The 20,980-nt window shown below is 39.0% G+C and overlaps 1 protein-coding gene across 1 annotated transcript; it reads right to left on the bottom strand.

Moving 5' to 3' along the window:
• Positions 1-9,447: 9,447 nt before the first annotated feature.
• Positions 9,448-13,929, bottom strand: LOC138322659 (galactoside alpha-(1,2)-fucosyltransferase 2-like). The gene is made up of 2 exons (XM_069266666.1): positions 13,054-13,929; positions 9,448-12,262 (listed from the first exon to the last, which is right to left on the bottom strand). The coding sequence occupies exons 1-2, from the start codon at positions 13,097-13,099 to the stop codon at positions 11,166-11,168; spliced, it is 1,143 nt and encodes a 380-aa protein (XP_069122767.1). The 5' UTR covers positions 13,100-13,929; the 3' UTR covers positions 9,448-11,165.
• Between the last annotated feature and the right edge of the window lie 7,051 nt (positions 13,930-20,980).

The raw sequence follows: 20,980 nt of genomic DNA, 5'->3' as shown, positions 1-20,980 counted from the left end.
ATTATATAAATAACTAGACGTACCTATTGCAATCTCGGGCAAAACTAATTGAAAAACATCGATAATGACGACATATCTTTTACACCAATAGTTTGAAAACCATGAAAAAAATAAACTGAACTCCTTAATTCGTGAAGCACAGATGTTTTTAATTAGTTATATTTTGATGATAAAAACATGAATTCCAAGGTGTAATAACGAAACTAGATATCAGAAAACAACAAAGAAAATCGTTATAATAGTTTAGTAAGGAGTTATTGCAGAGGCAAATGGCAATAAAAAGACCTTTTCCATTTTTTTATAAAATCAATGGGCCCAATGAGGCTTCTGCTAAATAAGTCCTGTCCGCAATTGGCGTAACGGCACAGCGAGCCGAGCCCCCTTTGAGGACGATTTAACTTTGGTTACCTAAGTTTTGTGAAAGAAAATTGGTAAATATTTTATAACATTATTATTGGTACGGAAGAGTGCACAATTTAGACTATATTTTTATTTAAATCAAAGGGGCCATAAACTCAGTTTAATCAAGATCTGCCAAAAGTGGCTATCGAACTTGGTCTTAAGTCCCTTAAGGCAAATATAACATTTGTTAACCAGTTTTTAAAACATTTAATTTTTAAACATTATGTTAGTTATAACACATAAGAAATGCAGAACGATGACATTAAGTTAGTTAAAAAAGAAGGGCTATAACTCAAAGTAGATAAATCAGTCCCGCTGAAAGATAATGATCCATACCTGGCGCAGTGCAACTTTAAGAATGATTCAATTCAACCTATCCAAGTTTTGAAGAAATTTTGGTTTAATATCTATTAAGTTTATTGTAGTATGGGAAAGTGGGCATGAAGACCCTGACATTTAAATGTATAATAAGCAAGAGTCCATAACTCCTCTAAATAAGCGTCCATGGACATGCGCAATGAGTCGAACTGTTAACCTTGTTTAATTTTAAGAATAAGAAGAAAATCGGCGTTAGAACTATTTGTGTTTTCACTTCTTAGTGAAACAGGAAAATGGCATAAATTGACAATTTTATATTTTAGTAATTTCAAAGGGCCATAACCTCCTCTAAATAACTGTCTATAGTACGAGTCTGTAAAACGAAACTTGCCGAGCCTTTAAAGAGCAATTAAAACCATGTTCACCAAGTTTTGAAAGAGAAATCGGGTTTACAATTTTGATACAGATATTGCGATGTGAGAACGAAGTGTTACAGAACAGATGGACAAACCAAAATTAATATTCCCGCCCACCCCGTTTCAAAAGAAAAGTCGATGATCAAAAAATTAACGAAAATTGTGAACCAAGATAATATGAATTTTTACTATCACAATAATCAGACAGATGAAAGTTGTAACTGTAAATTATTATTAATATTGCAGCAGTTACATATATACTGTAATCGAACCGTCAATCAATGCCCCTATCCTCATTTTTAGGGCTCGATTTTCCCATGAGCAGCAGGCATAAAAAAGAGACCAAAGCTACACCACAAAAACGTACAGTTTTGAGTCAATAATTTCGCGCCTGAATAAGTAATAATTTTCATTTGTGTTCAATTATTTAAACGCCTCTGGTCTCATAAGTAGGTGGTATCGAAAAACGGAAATAGGAGCTTTGACGTATCCTGTCAATTAGACGATATACCAAGGAAAAGCATAAATAATACCAATAAAATATACCATTATAGTTTATAGGGTTATTTTAATATATATATTTATAAAACCAAATTAATGTGACAGAACGATCAAGCACCTGTGATATAGGATTAGACATCATTAAGTTGAAAATTACAGCCATGGTATAAGTTAATGTAAAGGAGTGTTTTTCATGAGTTTGGGCACACATTGATCTTTTGCTTTTGGTGTGAGGCATTAATATTACTGAAGACAATAATGTTGTACATAAATACAGACTATATTCACGAAAACACCCATTCTTCTAGCATGTGTAGAAGATTATGAAAAATCATGTATTAAACGTTTCTGCTCATCATTAAAATACCATGGTCCAGGTTTGGGAGAGAATTGTGATCAATATACATCGAACATAGATCTAGCCCATGCATATGTTGGTTCGAGTTTAGTTATTATCAGAATACACACACATTATTGAAAACGTCCTATATGAAAAAAGTCTTATCTATATATAGTGAGGTGTGTCCAAAACATCTTGAAACGATTAATTCAATCAACATTAAGAGATGAAATATCCTACACATAAACAAACATTACTAAACGTTTTGTTTTTTGGCGCTGAGATCAAAGGAACAGACATGATGTATCCCTACCTATCATTTTATCCCAATATGGCAACCACCACAAATGGATCCTGGACTTCCTGTTGTAGTGTTGGGTGTTTCAAATCACCAAACCGACTAGTCACTTTTTTATATTTATTATCTTATAAATCATCTTTTATTTTATAGTATTTAAATGAGTTTTTAGATTGAATAATATAGTGCAATAACAATAGCTTGAATTAATAAATTTCAAATTGTATATTGTAAATAAATATATTTATGCCCTTTAAAGCACACAGTACGATTATTGTAAGCGTACAGGTAGATAAGAATATTAAATCAAAGGTCCCCCAAGGAGATGTGACAATTAATTGTAAAGAAGTTCAAATCTCAATTTCATAATCAAACTTATTTTTCAAAATCACAAAGTAGAAAGTAATAGTATACAATAAATTAACAACATACAGTACAAATTAAATATGTAAGCAAACTTTAACTATCAAAATGACAATAATGGCTGCCTATAGTTTTCATCATGAAGACCTGATATATTCCCGGTTATCCCCCCCCAAAATAACAGTCAACGCACAAATAGGTTTCCAATGGGAAACCTACATATGGAAAATTTGAGATGAGTATGTCCTGAAGTACTTTCTGATAAATAGCATTAAACAAAGCGTAAAACTATCAAAAAATTCCAGAATGGCTACCTATCGGCCATCATGACCGGCCATGTTCGTTCCCAAAATAAAATAAAGCAACAATTTACAGTTATTCTAAGTAGAACCTACCATTACATGAATGTTTGAGAAAGAATCCTTACAGTACGTTTCCTGAGTAAAGTAGAGGTAACAAACATTTAACAATCAAAATCCAAGATGGCGCGCCGGTCGGGCCATTTTTGTTGACGATGATACGTCCCAAAAATGCAATATGTCCAATCTAGGGACCTATGGTGACCCTACAAATGTAATTTGAGAAAGATCCCTTCAGTATTAATCCATGATAAATAGGCAAGTAACAAACATTATACTATCCAAAATCCTTAGATGGCCGCTTTGGTCCGTCCATCTTGTTTGATCCGATCCGACCACTAAAATGCCATATGCAACAACAATGGTCCTAGGGGCAACCTACATAGGACCTTTTGAGAAAGATCCATTCAGTAATTTACTGAAAAAATAGCGGTAACAAACTTTAACTTATGCAAAATCCAAGAATGGCCCGGCCTGGTCGGCCATCTTGTTTGTGAACCGATCTGTTATCCCAAAATGCAATATTGCCAACAACTATGGGACCTAGTGGGAACCTACGATTAATGAAATTAGAGAAAGATCCACATCAGTATATTTCTTAGAAATAGCTGTAACTAATAGCGTATAACTATCAAAATCCAAAGATGGCCGCCGGTCGTCGGCATTGTTGTTTGACTGAATCGGGTCCCTAAATGCAATAATATATTGCATCAACTATGGTCCTAGGGGAACCTAGCCATATGAAATTTTGAGAAAGATCCCTTCCAGTATAGTTCTTAGAAATAGCGGTATCAATGCCATTTGAACTAACCAAAAACCAAGATTGGGCCGACGGTCGGCCCATTTTGTTGACGATGATTCGTATCCAAAAAGCAAATAATGTCTCAACAAGGTCCGCTAGGGGAACCCTACATTAAGAAATTTGAGAAATATCCATTCATTGTGTTGTCATATGAAAATAGCGGTGTAACAAACATTAACTATCAAATTCCAAGATGGCCGCCTAGCAGCCAACTTTGTTTGACGCGATCGGTCCCAACAAGTCAAATATTCACAACTATGGTTCCTAGTGAAACCGTAACAAAAGAAATTTTGAGAGATATTCATAGTAGTAACAATTCGCTGATAAATATCGGTAACAAGAATTGTTTAACGGACGGACGGTACGGACGGGAAGGACGGACGGACGGTCCACGGACGGTCCAAGGACGAGGACGGACGACGGACCACGGACGAAAGGCGATTTGAATAGCCCACCATCTAATGATGGGGTGTTGGGCTAAAAAAGAAATGAAAATCATTTTTATGGTTTAGCGAGAATGTTGTTAATTTTGAATGAACTGAATGGCAATGCATATGACTTAATAACATTAATACCTATGTGTAGTGGGGGGCGTTTCTTACTCCAAAATATGATAGCATCTTAAGGCTATATGACGAGAGACCTATTGTATATCTACTAGTCCGTGGATAGGAAGGTGACTACACGGCAGGGAAAACTAGAAAACGTCACTTTAAAATTCACATAGTTTATTCACATAAACATCCACGTTATATAGTTCCACAATAAATCCATTTAGGAACCACACAACACTGGACACACTGTTTTCACTTACTTAAGTTCATAATCACATGCTAGGTGATATCCACTAATTGCGAAGTATTCAGTACATCCCAATGTGTCATAGTAATAAATCCCATGGTCACACGTTAATGAATGATAGAGTAATCCGTATGTATGACTCACGCATCACTGGATACATGTAGGAAATATCCGTACAGTACATCCAAGTATAAATCCCATAGTTCACAAACACTAAGGTGTAGTAAAGTAATCCGAAATTAAAAATAAACAGATCCTGTAGATGTGTGGAGTAGGTCCCAAAATTTCCATGTACACCTCTGTCGTTTCGTCACGTTCACACCCCCTCTTTAAATAACACTTTCATACTGTCCTCTAATTATGGCTAAAAAACCGCTCGCTTTCCATCCATCTTTCATTATCACGTTTCATATTTTGGTCTCGAATCTTAATATGATTACATATTTCTAACCTACTTCCATCCCCCCCCTCCCAACCTCACTCTAATAGGCTGGCCGGAGTGACCACTACCTAAATTTAAGGCTCTCTGTTACCTATTAATAACGAAACAACCTTACGCAACCTGTCTATCAAACTGGAACCCTAATACACAGCCCTAGTCGTAACAACAACCTTCCTTATATGGAAAACGGAGAATGCGTTTGCCTAGCTCCCTACGTATACAGTAACGGACCCCAGTTGGGCACGTGCACGTGGCCACCTGGTCCCTAACTGTCCTATGTAATATGTATATATATACAACTATACATACTGCACATATATAATCTAAAACTATCAACTGAATAGTAAAAAACTGTATATTTTTACAATACAAAAAAAACTTTAAACTTGAACAACTAATAAAATCTAAGCGTGGACCGCATAAAACTTCCACGCTACACTAACCACCCCAACATTTCAAGTTTTGGTCTCCGACAAAAGTTAGGTTATCTACTGACATCATATTTACTGAATTTCAGGTAAAACAAATGGTATTACAAATAAAAAAGTCAGGTTCGAGCATAACCATGGTAAATTCTAACGCGAAAAGATGGAAACCACCTCCCTCCAACTACACATAGTATAATATAACGCGCGCAATATCCACGGTTGGTACATACATCTTAGATGCCAACTTTCCGACAGCGCAAAAATCCGCTGATAAATTGTGCCGTGGAAACTAAATAGACGTCTATTAATACGGCGTAAATGATCTAGTAATGGAACACTTATGTTTGTGATTAATAACAGCTTTCGCGGACAATTATTAACAACGTTTACTTACACGAAATCTAACACGCTCTCTATATATCCATCCACGCTTACATCTGTCTCTGAACGATGTAATATTTCTGATAAAAGAAACTTGACCATACAAACAACTCTCATACACATTTATTAATTTCATCAACATATTATCAACATAATAAAATCAAACAAGATAAACTATCACATTGCGGGAGATGTAATAAGTCCATTGTAAAAGGATTTAACGTGAAATGAACTTTGGTGCTCATTATATTTATAAAACTGTAAACAATCCTACGATTTAGCATCAGCTTATTAATATTAAGTGGTCATATCATATATGTATACCATTAACTCGTTAATAAAGTAATGTTGTCACCATAATAATTTCATCAGTAATAGATCATCATCTGATAACTTCAGTGTCACCTTTTAAATAACTGCCACGTAAAGGATTGCATGTGTCCAAACCTAATTAATTCTACAGTGAGATATGTTCTATCACTTGATATCCTAAGAGTCCCCATATTTAAATTCACGTACAAGGAATTGTGGTCACATATATTAATTATTCACAGAAATTTTTTCATCAACTGTGATTATCTTAGTAGTCACATATATAAAATCCCACGTAAAGGAAAGTGTCACTTAATATTACCACCGGATTGGTAAAGTTCATCCAATTGTGAGTATCTTTGTATCAACATATAAATCCTAGTAAAGGAATTTGTCAACAAAATTTTAATAATTCACTAGGAATGGTTCATTACTGATAATCTTAGTGTCACATATTTTAATATCACACGGTAAAGGGAATGTGTCCACATAATAATCCACCGTGAAAGGTAAAGTTCATCACTGATAACTTAGTGTCACATAAATAAAATCCACGATAAAAGAATGTGTCACTTAATGATGCCACCGGATTTGGTAAAAGTTCATCAGTTGATATATTTGTGTTCACATAATATAAATCAACTGTTAAGGGAATGCGTACACATTATAATTCACGCGGGATAGGTAAAGTTACATCAGTGAAATCTTTATGTGGACCATATATGAAAACTCACCGTAAAAGGAATAGCGTTCACTTAATGATCCACCGGGAAATGTTTTAAGATCCAAACATTGATATCTTATTGTCACCTATAAAAATCCAAGTAAAGGAAGCGATTTGGTTACATCTTAAATAAATCTCTGAATAGGTTCTTACGCTGATAACCTAAGTGGTCACACATTAAAAATCCACGTAAGTAAGGTTGTCACATTATTAATCCAACCGATTGGGTATAAGTTCATACACATAATATGCGATAGCTGATTTAGTATTGGAAACGGACACGAGAACTTTATGCGCGAAAGTCCACATAATATATATCAGAGGAAAGATTCACATTTTTCACAGTTCTTACATAGTCATCTGAAACGGACCACAACTCAATAGTAACATCATCAGCCATAAAACAGTGTTAATTTTAAAAACGTGTTACTTTCGCTGACGACCTGCCTTGTTACGGTACTATCTTGTGCGCACAAGGCATAATGTACAAGTACGTGTACACAACAAAACCGTACAGGTACTCTATCTTGAGCGGAGTTCGTCCATATTTATTTTTCAACAAAAATTGTGGTTTTCTTAAAGGCTAGCGCTTTCTGGGAATGGATCACGTACCAACAAACTTTATCCTTTGGAATCAGACCATGTTCAAATGATCTACCTGGGTACTGGTATTGCTAACATGTTTACCGGTCACTCTTTGGAAATCAAACAGCTCATATCAGACATGTAAGTTTCTCTGCCTCAGTGTTTTCAGCCATAACTTCCCACCGTGTGGACAGTACTGGGATTTCCAACAGATGAGTAGTTACACCCATCTTTCTTCACGTCACCAAACGATTCATGTTGTCACTACCACCAAAACTTTTGACATTGCTTATGGGTCATTGACCATTGATTGACACTTTCGCTAATTAATGCGAAGTTTGCCTCACCATACTTCCGGACATGTGGTTCTGGATCCGTAGTTTCTGATGAGTTACATCATCTAAGCGTAGCCGCTGTTCATGATAGGAATTCATCCACGTGACCAGCGCTCCTGGACACCAACTGTCACAGGAACGTTCCACTGGTCTGCAGAAACAACGTGACACCTTGTTTTAAAGGGCCATCACTAACTTCCAAATAGGCACCGTCAGGTATCTTCATGCTTGACTGCCATCAATACAAGTTAGTGCCAACATCTGACTGAAATTTCATTCCCGTATCACCAATACACAAGTCCAGGATTAAAAACACTGCAATGTTCCTCGGTAATCCACATCAGCGTTTTCTCAATAATTCCTTGTGAGAAAGTGAACCAGGGCGTTGACCAAAGCAAATCACCATCCACGTATAACATTGGTACAAACCACTCTATTGGAGATAACGAAGGCGATCTTCCATTCAATCGTCTTCACTGAAAGGCATATAGTGATGATAATCCATATGATAGATCCACAGATAAACACAACACTACTCTTTATATACTACTCACCAATTTGTCGTTCCCCTATTATAACAATTATAAACACAAATTTAAGTCGACAATACACTTGTCCGGTCAACTGTCCCAATTAAAATAACAATTATACTCTCCGAATATCCATCTATCAAATCATTGTGGTTTATTTGCATGGCTATAATCCCCCCCGGTTTCCAATACTTCACACTTGTCGAGGTAATCTTTCTCTGCCATCTTGCTTCCTTAAACAGCACGTGAATCCATTGCTTGATCGACTGTTGTAACAACGATAGTTCCCGGAATGATAATTTTTGATAAAATCACTACCATCAAAAAACTGTGTTTACATCGGCCTGTCTTACACAGAGAAAGGTCAGGCTCCAAATACAGGCGGATCATCATAGCACCGCTATAGAGATCTACGGATATAAAAGCTTACGTCTCCGGTGGTCAACTTTCCAGTCCACATATTACGCACTTCGTAGTAAATCACACATTATTACATCAAATTACTCGGTTTCGAGTATGTTCGTACTCTTCTTTCCTGTTTGCAAGTTTCCCGCGGAAAGAAAATAATTTCACAACACTCTGTGTCTGTATACCTTCTTAGTGAGCACATTATTGCTGGGTAACAGTCTTATATACACGTTCCTAGCCTGTTTTAGTCCTCCATTCCGCGCGGCCGACGCGCACGCATGGCCTTCTGCTCCAGCAGGGACACACTTGACGGAATTCCGGTGAACATAAAGTATCGCTTCATTCGTGGCTGTTTGAGACATTAATTCAATATCGTCCACTAATACATGGGGACATATTTGGTCACTATGTCTACTATCACGGGATTCTGAATCGAATTCACTATCACAGAACCAGGTGAATACACAACCAGCAAACATCTAGAGTTCATATACAATTTAAAACTCTTTTATGAAAGCACGTTTAATGTGGTTTTGGGTATATATAGTACATATACCCACAGAAACTTGCAAATACGCAAACACAATAATCCACTTAGAATGAATCCCGTATATTGATGTTCCGAATACGCTGTCCGTTGACTATATCACAACTCACTGTAATCCCTAAAGTCCAACACTCCGGAGTAGAGGTCCATTGATGATATTTCAACATCCGAATCACGGAATGTCCGAGGTGAATAATAAAGCAAATCAGCACTCATCATTTCACTGTGGTCGAAATTATAATTGAAATCTCGACGCACATGCGTCGGAAAAGTGAGCCCTCGCTGAAATGATCTCCTCGATGTTTCCGGAATATCCATTACCACAAATAGTCACAAATATAAAATCCAAAAAGTTCAGCAAAGTAACATTTCCACTGCCGTAATCATGGTAACTTCCATCCCACCGCTGCCACCATTTGTAGCGTTTCTCCAAAATATGATAGCACTTAGGCTATATGACGAGACGCTATTGTATATCTAAGTCCGTGATGGAAGGTGACTACGGCAGGGAAAACTAGAAAACGTCACTTTAAAATTCACATAGTTTATTCACATAAACATCCACGTTATATAGTTCACAATAAATCCACTAGGAACACACACACTGGCACACTGTTTCACTTAAGTTCACTGTTAGGTGATATCCATAATTGCGAAGTATTCAGTACATCCCAAATGCAAGTATAAATCCCATGGTCACACTTTAAGAATGATAGAGTAATCCGTATGTATATCACATCACTGATACATGTAGGAAATATCCGTACAGTACATCCCAAGTATAAATCCCATAGTCACAAACACTAAGTGTAGTAAAGTAATCCGAATTAAAATAACTGATCCTGAGATGTGTGGAGTAGGTCCCAAAATTTCCATGTACTCTCTGTCGTTTCGTCACGTGCACCCCCTTTTATAACACTTTCATACTGTCCTCTAATTGGCTAAAACCTCGCTCCTTCCATCTTCATTATCACGTTCATTGGCTGAATCTTAATATGATTACATATTTCTACCTACTTCCATCCCCCCTCCCAACCTAGATCTAATTGGCTGGCCGGAGTGACCACTACCTAAATTTAGCTCTCTGTTACTATTAATACGAACACCTTACGCAACCTGTCTATCAAACTGGACCCTAATACACAGCCCTAGTCGTAAACAACTCCTTATATGGAAAACGGAATGCGGTGCCCTAGCTCCCTACGTATACGTAACGACCCCAGATGGGCACGTGCACGTGGCCACCTGGTCCCTAACTGTCCTATGTATGTATATATACACTATACATACTGCACATATATAAACTAAAACTATCAACTGAATAGTATAAAACTGTTATTTTACAATACAAATAAACTTTAACTTGAACAACTAATAAAATCTAAGCGTGACATAAACTTCCACGCTACACTATCATTATACACCACAACAATTTACACTCCTCAATTAATTATAAAATATTACTGTCTATTATCGAATTGGTTATTCAGCATTACAATTAGACATAGATATAAATTGCCGATTATGTATATATCGAACAACATATGGGACAAGGAAGTAATTCCAATCGTGTGGACAAAAAAAATTGTAAAATTTTCCAGGCGATCTGCCCCTTTATCAAGACATACAAAAAACGAAAACGATTACATTATAGGATACGAACAGTAATGCGGGACATAGTGGACAAATATTTAACTATACAGCACCATGGAGTGCAATTTACCCTTCGGCAAGTTGCAGCCGAAGGCCGGATCTACACAAATTTGAACAGCATACGCAAGCAGATGATGCCTGAAATGTTTGCTACTCCTGACTTTGTAATGGACACTGTTACATAGATAGAATGATCAGCTGTTTTTCCCTGCTCGCTGTGCTAGGTTAGTCCAACCCATCCAGGATAGAAAAAATCTTTGTAATCTTTGCTGAACGCATTCCGTAATCGTGAACCATCCTTAGCTGGCCATTGATAGAAAGTGACTTCTCCACCGGTCAACCACGCTGACCACCAACTAAACGAACCAACACTGCTAATTAGGTGGTCGCATGACCCTAAAATAGCCATGTCTACCGCAGGTGAATTTCCCTCTATATATTCTGAACGGATTCCTTTCGGCATGTTTTCTTTTGTCCAGGCCATGCCATTAGAACAAATCAGAAATATCACGTTTTTAAGTTGTTTAGCCAAAAAGTAGTGGACAGATTTATTTATATAGCTCTCACTTGCAACCTGATATCCAAACTTATGATCAACTAAATCCCCTCTCCTAATATGGACTCCTATCAGCGTCACATTGGAACGTGATGTAAAATTATGTTTTCTCAAGACTGAATGAATCACCTTGTTTTTAGATTCTGTAATATCGTCTTTGAAGACGAACTGCTTGCGGAGAGATTTCGAGGCGTTGTAGAAGTACATCCATGACTGTAGGTATGCTCCTACTCTATAGTTATTATTAGCTGGAAAAGTCGCCATCCTTTTATCATATCCACAGCCAAATCTTGCTCTCCTTGGAACATACGTTTTACAAATATTCCTGTAGTTTTTCTTCCGCTTAACACCTAGTTTAAACACATTCGTTAACTGGTTAGTTTCATCAATAGCTACGGACATTCCTTTTTTGGCCGCTAGTCCATACATAGCTGCGAACTGAAACATTTGGTTTCCAAGACGTCCCATTAGCAGGACGCACAGACTATACTTAGCGGACATATTCGGTCTGATGTCAGATGGAGGTCCAAGCGTTGGCATCATGTTGCTATAGAAGGCCGACATATTGGCTCCATGTGCTGAAGTGTTTTTCCAACTTGTATTTCTCTTTACGAACGCTAGTAATTCTGCCGATATCTTGGTTTCCGATGTAAATTCTCGTAATATTTTTCTAAATTTCTGGTTACTGTCCTTTATTGTAGCCGGAAATAATACAAGGATGCCAAGTAAACAAACTAAGGTGCTACAAATAAAGGCAAACCCTGAAACACAATACAGCCGGTCCATTACAAGGAGCAACAATGGAAACAGTGGTGAAGCATTGATCGGTTTTACTACTGGTATGGAAGTTGTTGTATAGGTTACGATATCATCAACATCACTTACATTTATCTGGTATTGCTATTTCTCATTTTTTACCTACAAGATATCTTGGTATCATGTAAGTAAAACATAAATGAACTATAAAACGTTAACACTCAGATGGATAGGCAATTAATACAAAATGTGATGTGTAAATATTACACAAGGCACAACAGATAATGTCAAAGTGTCCCCGGTAGTGGCACACATTTAGTCCTCTTTGAAGAGTTGTTCTCTGTGATAACACTTAACAAACTAATTATATAGGGTTTTGAACGATCTCGTGTAATACTAATTACATTATAGCCTATTCTTCAGAATCATGATAACATTCAAATGTAATTAAAATCAGTTTGTATTAGCTGGCATGTTCCTGTTACCAAACTGTTTTGTTTATTTAAAATCAAAGGAGGACCGGTCTCCAGGTGACCACTAGAGAGATTTAATTTTTTGCTTTGTCCAATTTTTGCGAAACCAAATGACATTTATTTTAGTATGCATCAATATATTAGAAAGCAAATAAGATAAATATAAATCTAGTGTCAAAAACTAGGTCACGGTGACCTTATTTTGTAAAATGACAACTATGCAGAAATTGAATTTTCCTGTCATATCTCCTACGAATTTATAACCAGATATATAATAATGATGGTTAACAGAGGTTCCTGTATATCTAGTTGTGTATACTTACACCTCATACATAACTTGTAGTTTCTCCGTCCGATTCTCATATTCATTTTATCCTGGACAACAAGTTTAGGTTTCAACAGCAATGGTCTATAACAAATAACATTAAAGCTATAAGTGCCGTAATTTCCATACTCAAGAATCGAGAACTTTTAACATGTTATTAATAACCAAAATTTACAAACGTTTAGAAAATTTCAATCATTAAAGATGCTCTACCGCTGACGTATTTTGTCTTAATTAGACACATATACACACGATTGTGGAAAGAAAATATGTTTTAGTGGATATGAAGCAATATTCTTTAAGTCCAATTTCTGACATATTATTGTGATTGTTATTCATTTATAATATACTCACATAACACGTCTTATTAACAGCTATGGTCATGTAAGGACGGCATTCAATGTATGTGGTGTGTTGCGTGTATAAAGTGCAGGTATGTGTTGTGGGAGACTAAGGTATATTCGTGTTGCCCTGTTTTTAGTGTCATATCACTGAAGCATGCAGCCGAAGATACCAAGCAACACACCACACCCGGTCACATTATACTGACAACGGGTGAAACAGTCGTCCCATTCTTTAAATGCTGAAAGCTAAGCGCAGGAACATAAACTGCCACTTTTATAGACATTGGTGGACCCCGGCCAGGGGACAGAACCCAGAGACTACCTCACAGGGGCTAGCGCTCAACCAAAGGCCAAAAGTGAGGCGTTGTAAAAGGAGACGTCAGGAAGGAGCAAGTAAGTAAGTAAGGAAGAAAATATAATATTCTTAATTTAGTCGCCTTTTACTATCATGCAACAGGGACAGAATGTGCAATTCTAACGTCCTACCTGCAGGGCCGACCCATACAAGTCTTTTTGTTTGGCCAATAAGTTTCATCTACATTTAAGGGGACAATTCAGTCAGGCTTGCTTTGTTATATTACAAAGAAGCAAAAAATCATACATGTATTGACATTCCTAATGAACGATAAAAAATTGACAATTCAACGTCAGGTATTAGCAATGACATTTTACGAACTGTAAACTGTACCCATACCCGAATGTCACAAATTCCCTGGAATGGTTAATTGAATGAACGTTGAATGCATTCCCGATGGTAATGTCAGAGTGACAAACTCAACTGATATAATGGTTTTTTCCTACAAACTATAACCAGTTTGATTTAAGTAATGGTTACATGGTGAATACCTGATTCTAAAAATGGTTTTCTGTCCCCATACCCGTCACTCGACATGGATCACAAACACATAATCTACAAGATCCACTAACATGTTGTATAATGGTTACAAATGTGGTTTTGACATCACTCCTGTAACTTGACTGTTTGTGATGGGAATCAAACCAAAGTGTTTGTACACAATGGTTTACCACTGCTTCGTTTCATGTAATGTTTCCAGAAACTTCACCTGTTTGTGTATACATGGGAATTTCCACAAACACTGTGACCTGTAACGTGATACAGGTAACACTTGTACAGGTAATGTTTTCCACAAACTGTAACTGTTTGTGTACATGGGAATAACTGTTTGGGTATACAAATGGTTTGTAACAGGTAAACTCACTGTACTGTAAACTGGGATAATCACTAATCGCTGTAACGTCAGAGTGACAGAACTGTAACTGGGATACATGGGGAATCACTAACGCTTTACACCAGGTAAACGTCAGAGTGACAGAACTGTAACTGGGATACATGGAATCACTAACACTTTACAACAGGTAACGTCAGAGTGACAGAACTGTAACTGGGATACATGGGAATCACTAACACTCTTACACCAGGTAACGTCAGAGTGACAGAACTGTAACTGGGATACATGGGAATCACTAACACTTTACACCAGGTAACGTCAGAGTGACAGAACTGTAACTGGGATACATGGGAATCACTAACACTTTACACCAGGTAACGTCAGAGTGACAGAACTGTAACTGGGATACATGGGAATCACTAACACTGTACACCAGGTAACGTCAGAGTGACAGACCTGTAACTGGGATACATGGGAATCACTAACGTACTTTACAACCAGGTAACGACAGAGTACAGAACTGTAACTACTAGGATCATGGGATCACTAACGCTTTACACAGGTAACGTCAGAGTGACAGAACTGTAACTGGGATACATGGGAATCACTAACACTTTACAACAGGTAACGTCAGAGTGACAGAACATGTAACTGGGATACATGGAATCACTAACACTTACAGGTAACGTCAGAGATGACAGAACTGTAACTGGGATACATGGGAATCACTAACACTTTACACCAGTAACGTCAGAGTGACAGAACTGTAACTGGGATACATGGGAATCACTAACACTGTTACACCAGGTAACGTCAGAGTGACAGAACTGTAACTGGGATACATGGGAATCACTAACACTGTTACACCAGGTAATGTCAGAGTGACAGAACTGTAACTGGGATACATGGGAATCACTAACACTTTACACCAGGTAACGTCAGAGTGACAGAACTGTAACTGGGATACATGGGAATCACTAACACTGTACACCAGGTAACGTCAGAGTGACAGAACTGTAACTGGGATACATGGGAATCACTAACACTTTACACCAGTACGTAACGTCAGAGTGACAGAACTGTAACTGGGATACATGGGAATCACTAACACTTTACACCAGGTAATGTCAGAGTGACAGAACTGTAACTGGGATACATGGGAATCACTAACACTTTACACCAGGTAACGTCAGAGTGACAGAACTGTAACTGGGATACATGGGAATCACTAACACTTTACACCAGGTAACGTCAGAGTGACAGAACTGTAACTGGGATACATGGGAATCACTAACACTGTACACCAGGTAACGTCAGAGTGACAGAACTGTAACTGGGATACATGGGAATCACTAACACTGTACACCAGGTAACGTCAGAGTGACAGAACTGTAACTGGGATACATGGGAATCACTAACGCTTTACACCAGGTAACGTCAGAGTGACAGAACTGTAACTGGGATACATGGGAATCACTAACACTGTACACCAGGTAACGTCAGAGTGACAGAACTGTAACTGGGATACATGGGAATCACTAACACTTTACAACCAGGTAACGTCAGAGTGACAGAACTGTAACTGGGATACATGGGAATCACTAACACTGTACACCAGGTAACGTCAGAGTGACAGAACTGTAACTGGGATACATGGGAATCACTAACACTTTACACCAGGTAACGTCAGAGTGACAGAACTGTAACTGGGATACATGGGAATCACTAACACTGTACACCAGGTAACGTCAGAGTGACAGACTGTAACTGGGATACATGGGAACACTAACACTGTACACCAGGTAACGTCAGAGTGACAGAACTGTAACTGGATACATGGGAATCACTAACGCTTTACACCAGGTAACGTCAGAGTGACAGAACTGTAAACTGGGATACATGGGAATCACTAACACTGTACACCAGGTAACGTCAGAGTGACAAGAACTGTAACTGGGATACATGGGAATCACTAACACTGTACACCAGGTAACGTCAGAGTGACAGACCTGTAACTGGGATACATGGGAATCACTAACACTTTACACCAGGTGAAACGTAACAGAGTGACAGAACTGTAACTTGTAACGTCAGAGTGACAGACTGTAACGATACATGGAATCACTAACACTGTACACCAGGTAACGTCAGAGTGACAGAACTGTAACTGGGATACATGGGAATCACTAACACTGTACACCAGGTAACGTCAGAGTGACAGACTGTAACTGGGATACATGGGAATCACTAACACTTTACACCAGGTAACGTCAGAGTGACAGAACTGTAACTGGGATACATGGTCAGAGTGAAGAACTCACTAACACTGTACACCAGGTAATGTCAGAGTGACAGAACTGTAACTGGGATACATGGGAATCACTAACACTTTACACCAGGTAACGTCAGAGTGACAGAACTGTAACTGGGATACATGGGAATCACTAACACTTTACACCAGGTAACGTCAGAGTGACAGAACTGTAACTGGGATACATGGGAATCACTAACACTGTACACCAGGTAACGTACGTCAACGTAGAGTGACAGAACTGTAACTGGGATACATGGGAATCACTAACACTTTACACCAGGTAACGTCAGAGTGACAGAACTGTAACTGGGATACATGGGAATCACTAACACTGTACACCAGGTAACGTCAGAGTGACAGAACTGTAACTGGGATACATGGGAATCACTAACACTGTACACCAGGTAACGTCAGAGTGACAGAACTGTAACTGGGATACATGGGAATCACTAACACTGTACACCAGGTAACGTCAGAGTGACAGAACTGTAACTGGGATACATGGGAATCACTAACACTGTACACCAGGTAACGTCAGAGTGACAGAACTGTAACTGGGATACATGGGAATCACTAACACTTTACACCAGGTAACGTCAGAGTGACAGAACTGTAACTGGGATACATGGGAATCACTAACACTTTACACCAGGTAACGTCAGAGTGACAGAACTGTAACTGGGATACATGGGAATCACTAACACTGTACACCAGGTAACGTCAGAGTGACAGAACTGTAACTGGGATACATGGGAATCACTAACACACTGTACACCAGGTAACGTCAGAGTGACAGAACTGTAACTGGGATACATGGGAATCACTAACACTTTACACCAGGTAACGTCAGAGTGACAGAACTGTAACTGGGATACATGGGAATCACTAACACTGTACACCAGGTAACGTCAGAGTGACAGAACTGTAACTGGGATACATGGGAATCACTAACACTTTACACCAGGTAACGTCAGAGTGACAGAACTGTAACTGGGATACATGGGAATCACTAACACTGTACACCAGGTAACGTCAGAGTGACAGAACTGTAACTGGGATACATGGGAATCACTAACACTGTACACCAGGTAACGTCAGAGTGACAGAACTGTAACTGGGATACATGGGAATCACTAACACTGTACACCAGGTAACGTCAGAGTGACAGAACTGTAACTAAGATACATGGGAATCACTAACACTGTACACCAGGTAACGTCAGAGTGACAGACCTGTAACTGGGATACATGGGGATCACTAACACTTTACACCAGGTAACGTCAGAGTGACAGACCTGTAACTGGGATACATGGGAATCACTAACACTTTACACCAGGTAACGTCAGAGTGACAGAACTGTAACTGGGATACATGGGAATCACTAACACTGTACACCAGGTAACGTCAGAGTGACAGAACTGTAACTGGGATACATGGGAATCACTAACACTGTACAACCAGTAACGTCAGAGTGACAGAACTGTAACTGGGATACATGGGAATCACTAACACTTACACCAGGTAACGTCAGAGTGACAGAACTGTAACTGGGATACATGGGAATCACTAACACTGTACACCAGGTAACGTCAGAGTGACAGAACTGTAACTGGGATACATGGGAATCACTAACACTGTACACCAGGTAACGTCAGAGTGACAGAACTGTAACTGGGATACATGGGAATCACTAACACTTTACACCAGGTAACGTCAGAGTGACAGAACTGTAACTGGGATACATGGGAATCACTAACACTTTACAACCAGGTAACGGTCAGAGTGACAGAACTGTAACTGGGATACATGGGAATCACTAACACTGTACACCAGGTAACGTCAGAGTGACAGAACTGTAACTGGGATACATGGGAATCACTAACACTGTACACCAGGTAACGTCAGAGTGACAGAACTGTAACTGGGATACATGGGAATCACTAACACTGTACACCAGGTAAGCAAGTACAGACTGTACGGAACATGGAATCACTTACACCAGGTAACGTCAGAGTGACAGAACTGTAACTGGGATACATGGGAATCACTAACACTGTACACCAGGTAACGTCAGAGTGACAGAACTGTAACTGGGATACATGGGAATCACTAACACTTTACACCAGGTAACGTCAGAGTGACAGAACTGTAACTGGGATACATGGGAATCACTAACACTTTACACCAGGTAACGTCAGAGTGACAGAACTGTAACTGGGATACATGGGAATCACTAACACTGTACGTCAGGTAACGTCAGAGTGACAGAACTGTAACTGGGATACATGGGAATCACTAACACTGTACACCAGGTAATGTCAGAGTGACAGAACTGTAACTGGGATACATGGGAATCACTAACACTGTACACCAGGTAACGTCAGAGTGACAGAACTGTAACTGGGATACATGGGAATCACTAACACTTCCAGTAACGTCAGTACAGACTGTAACTGGGATACAGGGAATCACTAACACTTACACCAGTAAGTCAGTGACAGAACTGTAACTGGGATACATGGGAATCACTAACACTGTACACCAGGTAACGTCAGAGTGACAGAACTGTAACTGGGATACATGGGAATCACTAACACTTACACCAGGTAACGTCAGAGTGACAGAACTGTAACTGGGATACATGGGAATCACTAACACTGTACACCAGGTAAGTCAGAGTGACAGACCTGTAACTGGGATACATGGGAATCACTAACACTTTACACCAGGTAACGTCAGAGTGACAGAACTGTAACTGGGATACATGGGAATCACTAACACTGTACTACACCAGGTAACGTCAGAGTCAGAGTGACAGAACTGTAACTGGGATACATGGGAATCACTAACACTGTACACCAGGTAACGTCAGAGTGACAGAACTGTAACTGGGATACATGGGAATCACTAACACTTTACACCAGGTAACGTCAGAGTGACAGAACTGTAACTGGGATACATGGGAATCACTAACACTGTACACCAGGTAACGTCAGAGTGACAGACCTGTAACTGGGATACATGGGAATCACTAACACTGTACACCAGGTAACGTCAGAGTGACAGAACTGTAACTGGGATACATGGGAATCACTAACACTGTACACCAGGTAACGTCAGAGTGACAGAACTGTAACTGGGATACATGGGAATCACTAACACTTACACCAGGTAACGTCAGAGAGACAGTACTGTAACTGGGATACATGGGAATCACTAACACTGTACACACCAGGTAACGTCAGAGTGACAGAACTGTAACTGGGATACATGGGAATCACTAACACTGTACACCAGGTAACGTCAGAGTGACAGAAACTGTAACTGGGATACATGGGAATCACTAACACTTTACACCAGGTAACGTCAGAGTGACAGAACTGTAACTGGGATACATGGGAATCACTAACACTGTACACCAGGTAACGTCAGAGTGACAGAACTGTAACTGGGATACATGGGAATCACTAACACTGTACACCAGGTAACGTCAGAGTGACAGAACTGTAACTGGGATACATGGGAATCACTAACACTGTACACCAGGTAACGTCAGAGTGACAGAACTGTAACTGGGATACATGGGAATCACTAACACTTTACACCAGGTAACGTCAGAGTGACAGAACTGTAACTGGGATACATGGGAATCACTAACACTGTACACCAGGTAACGTCAGAGTGACAGAACTGTAACTGGGATACATGGGAATCACTAACACTTTACAACAGGTAACGTCAGAGTGACAGACTGTAACTGGGATACAGGGAATCATAACACTGTACACCAGGTAACGTCAGGTGACAGAACTGTAACTGGGATACATGGGAATCACTAACACTTTACACCAGGTAACGTCAGTGACAGACCTGTAACTGGGATACAAGGGAATCAATAACACTGTACACCAGGTAACGCCAAAATGACAGAACTGTAACTTGGATACATGGAAATCACTAACACTTTACACCAGGTAACGCCATAGTGACAGAACTGTAACTGGGATACATGGGAATCAGTAACAGTTCTGTCACTCTGACGTTACCTGGTGTACAGTGTTAGTGATTCCCATGTAT

This window comes from Argopecten irradians, chromosome 5 (genome assembly GCF_041381155.1).
Source record: "Argopecten irradians isolate NY chromosome 5, Ai_NY, whole genome shotgun sequence".
Lineage (NCBI taxonomy): Eukaryota > Metazoa > Mollusca > Bivalvia > Pectinida > Pectinidae > Argopecten > Argopecten irradians.
Note: the sequence above shows the minus strand (reverse complement) of the source record. Positions and strands in the feature narration are given on the sequence as shown.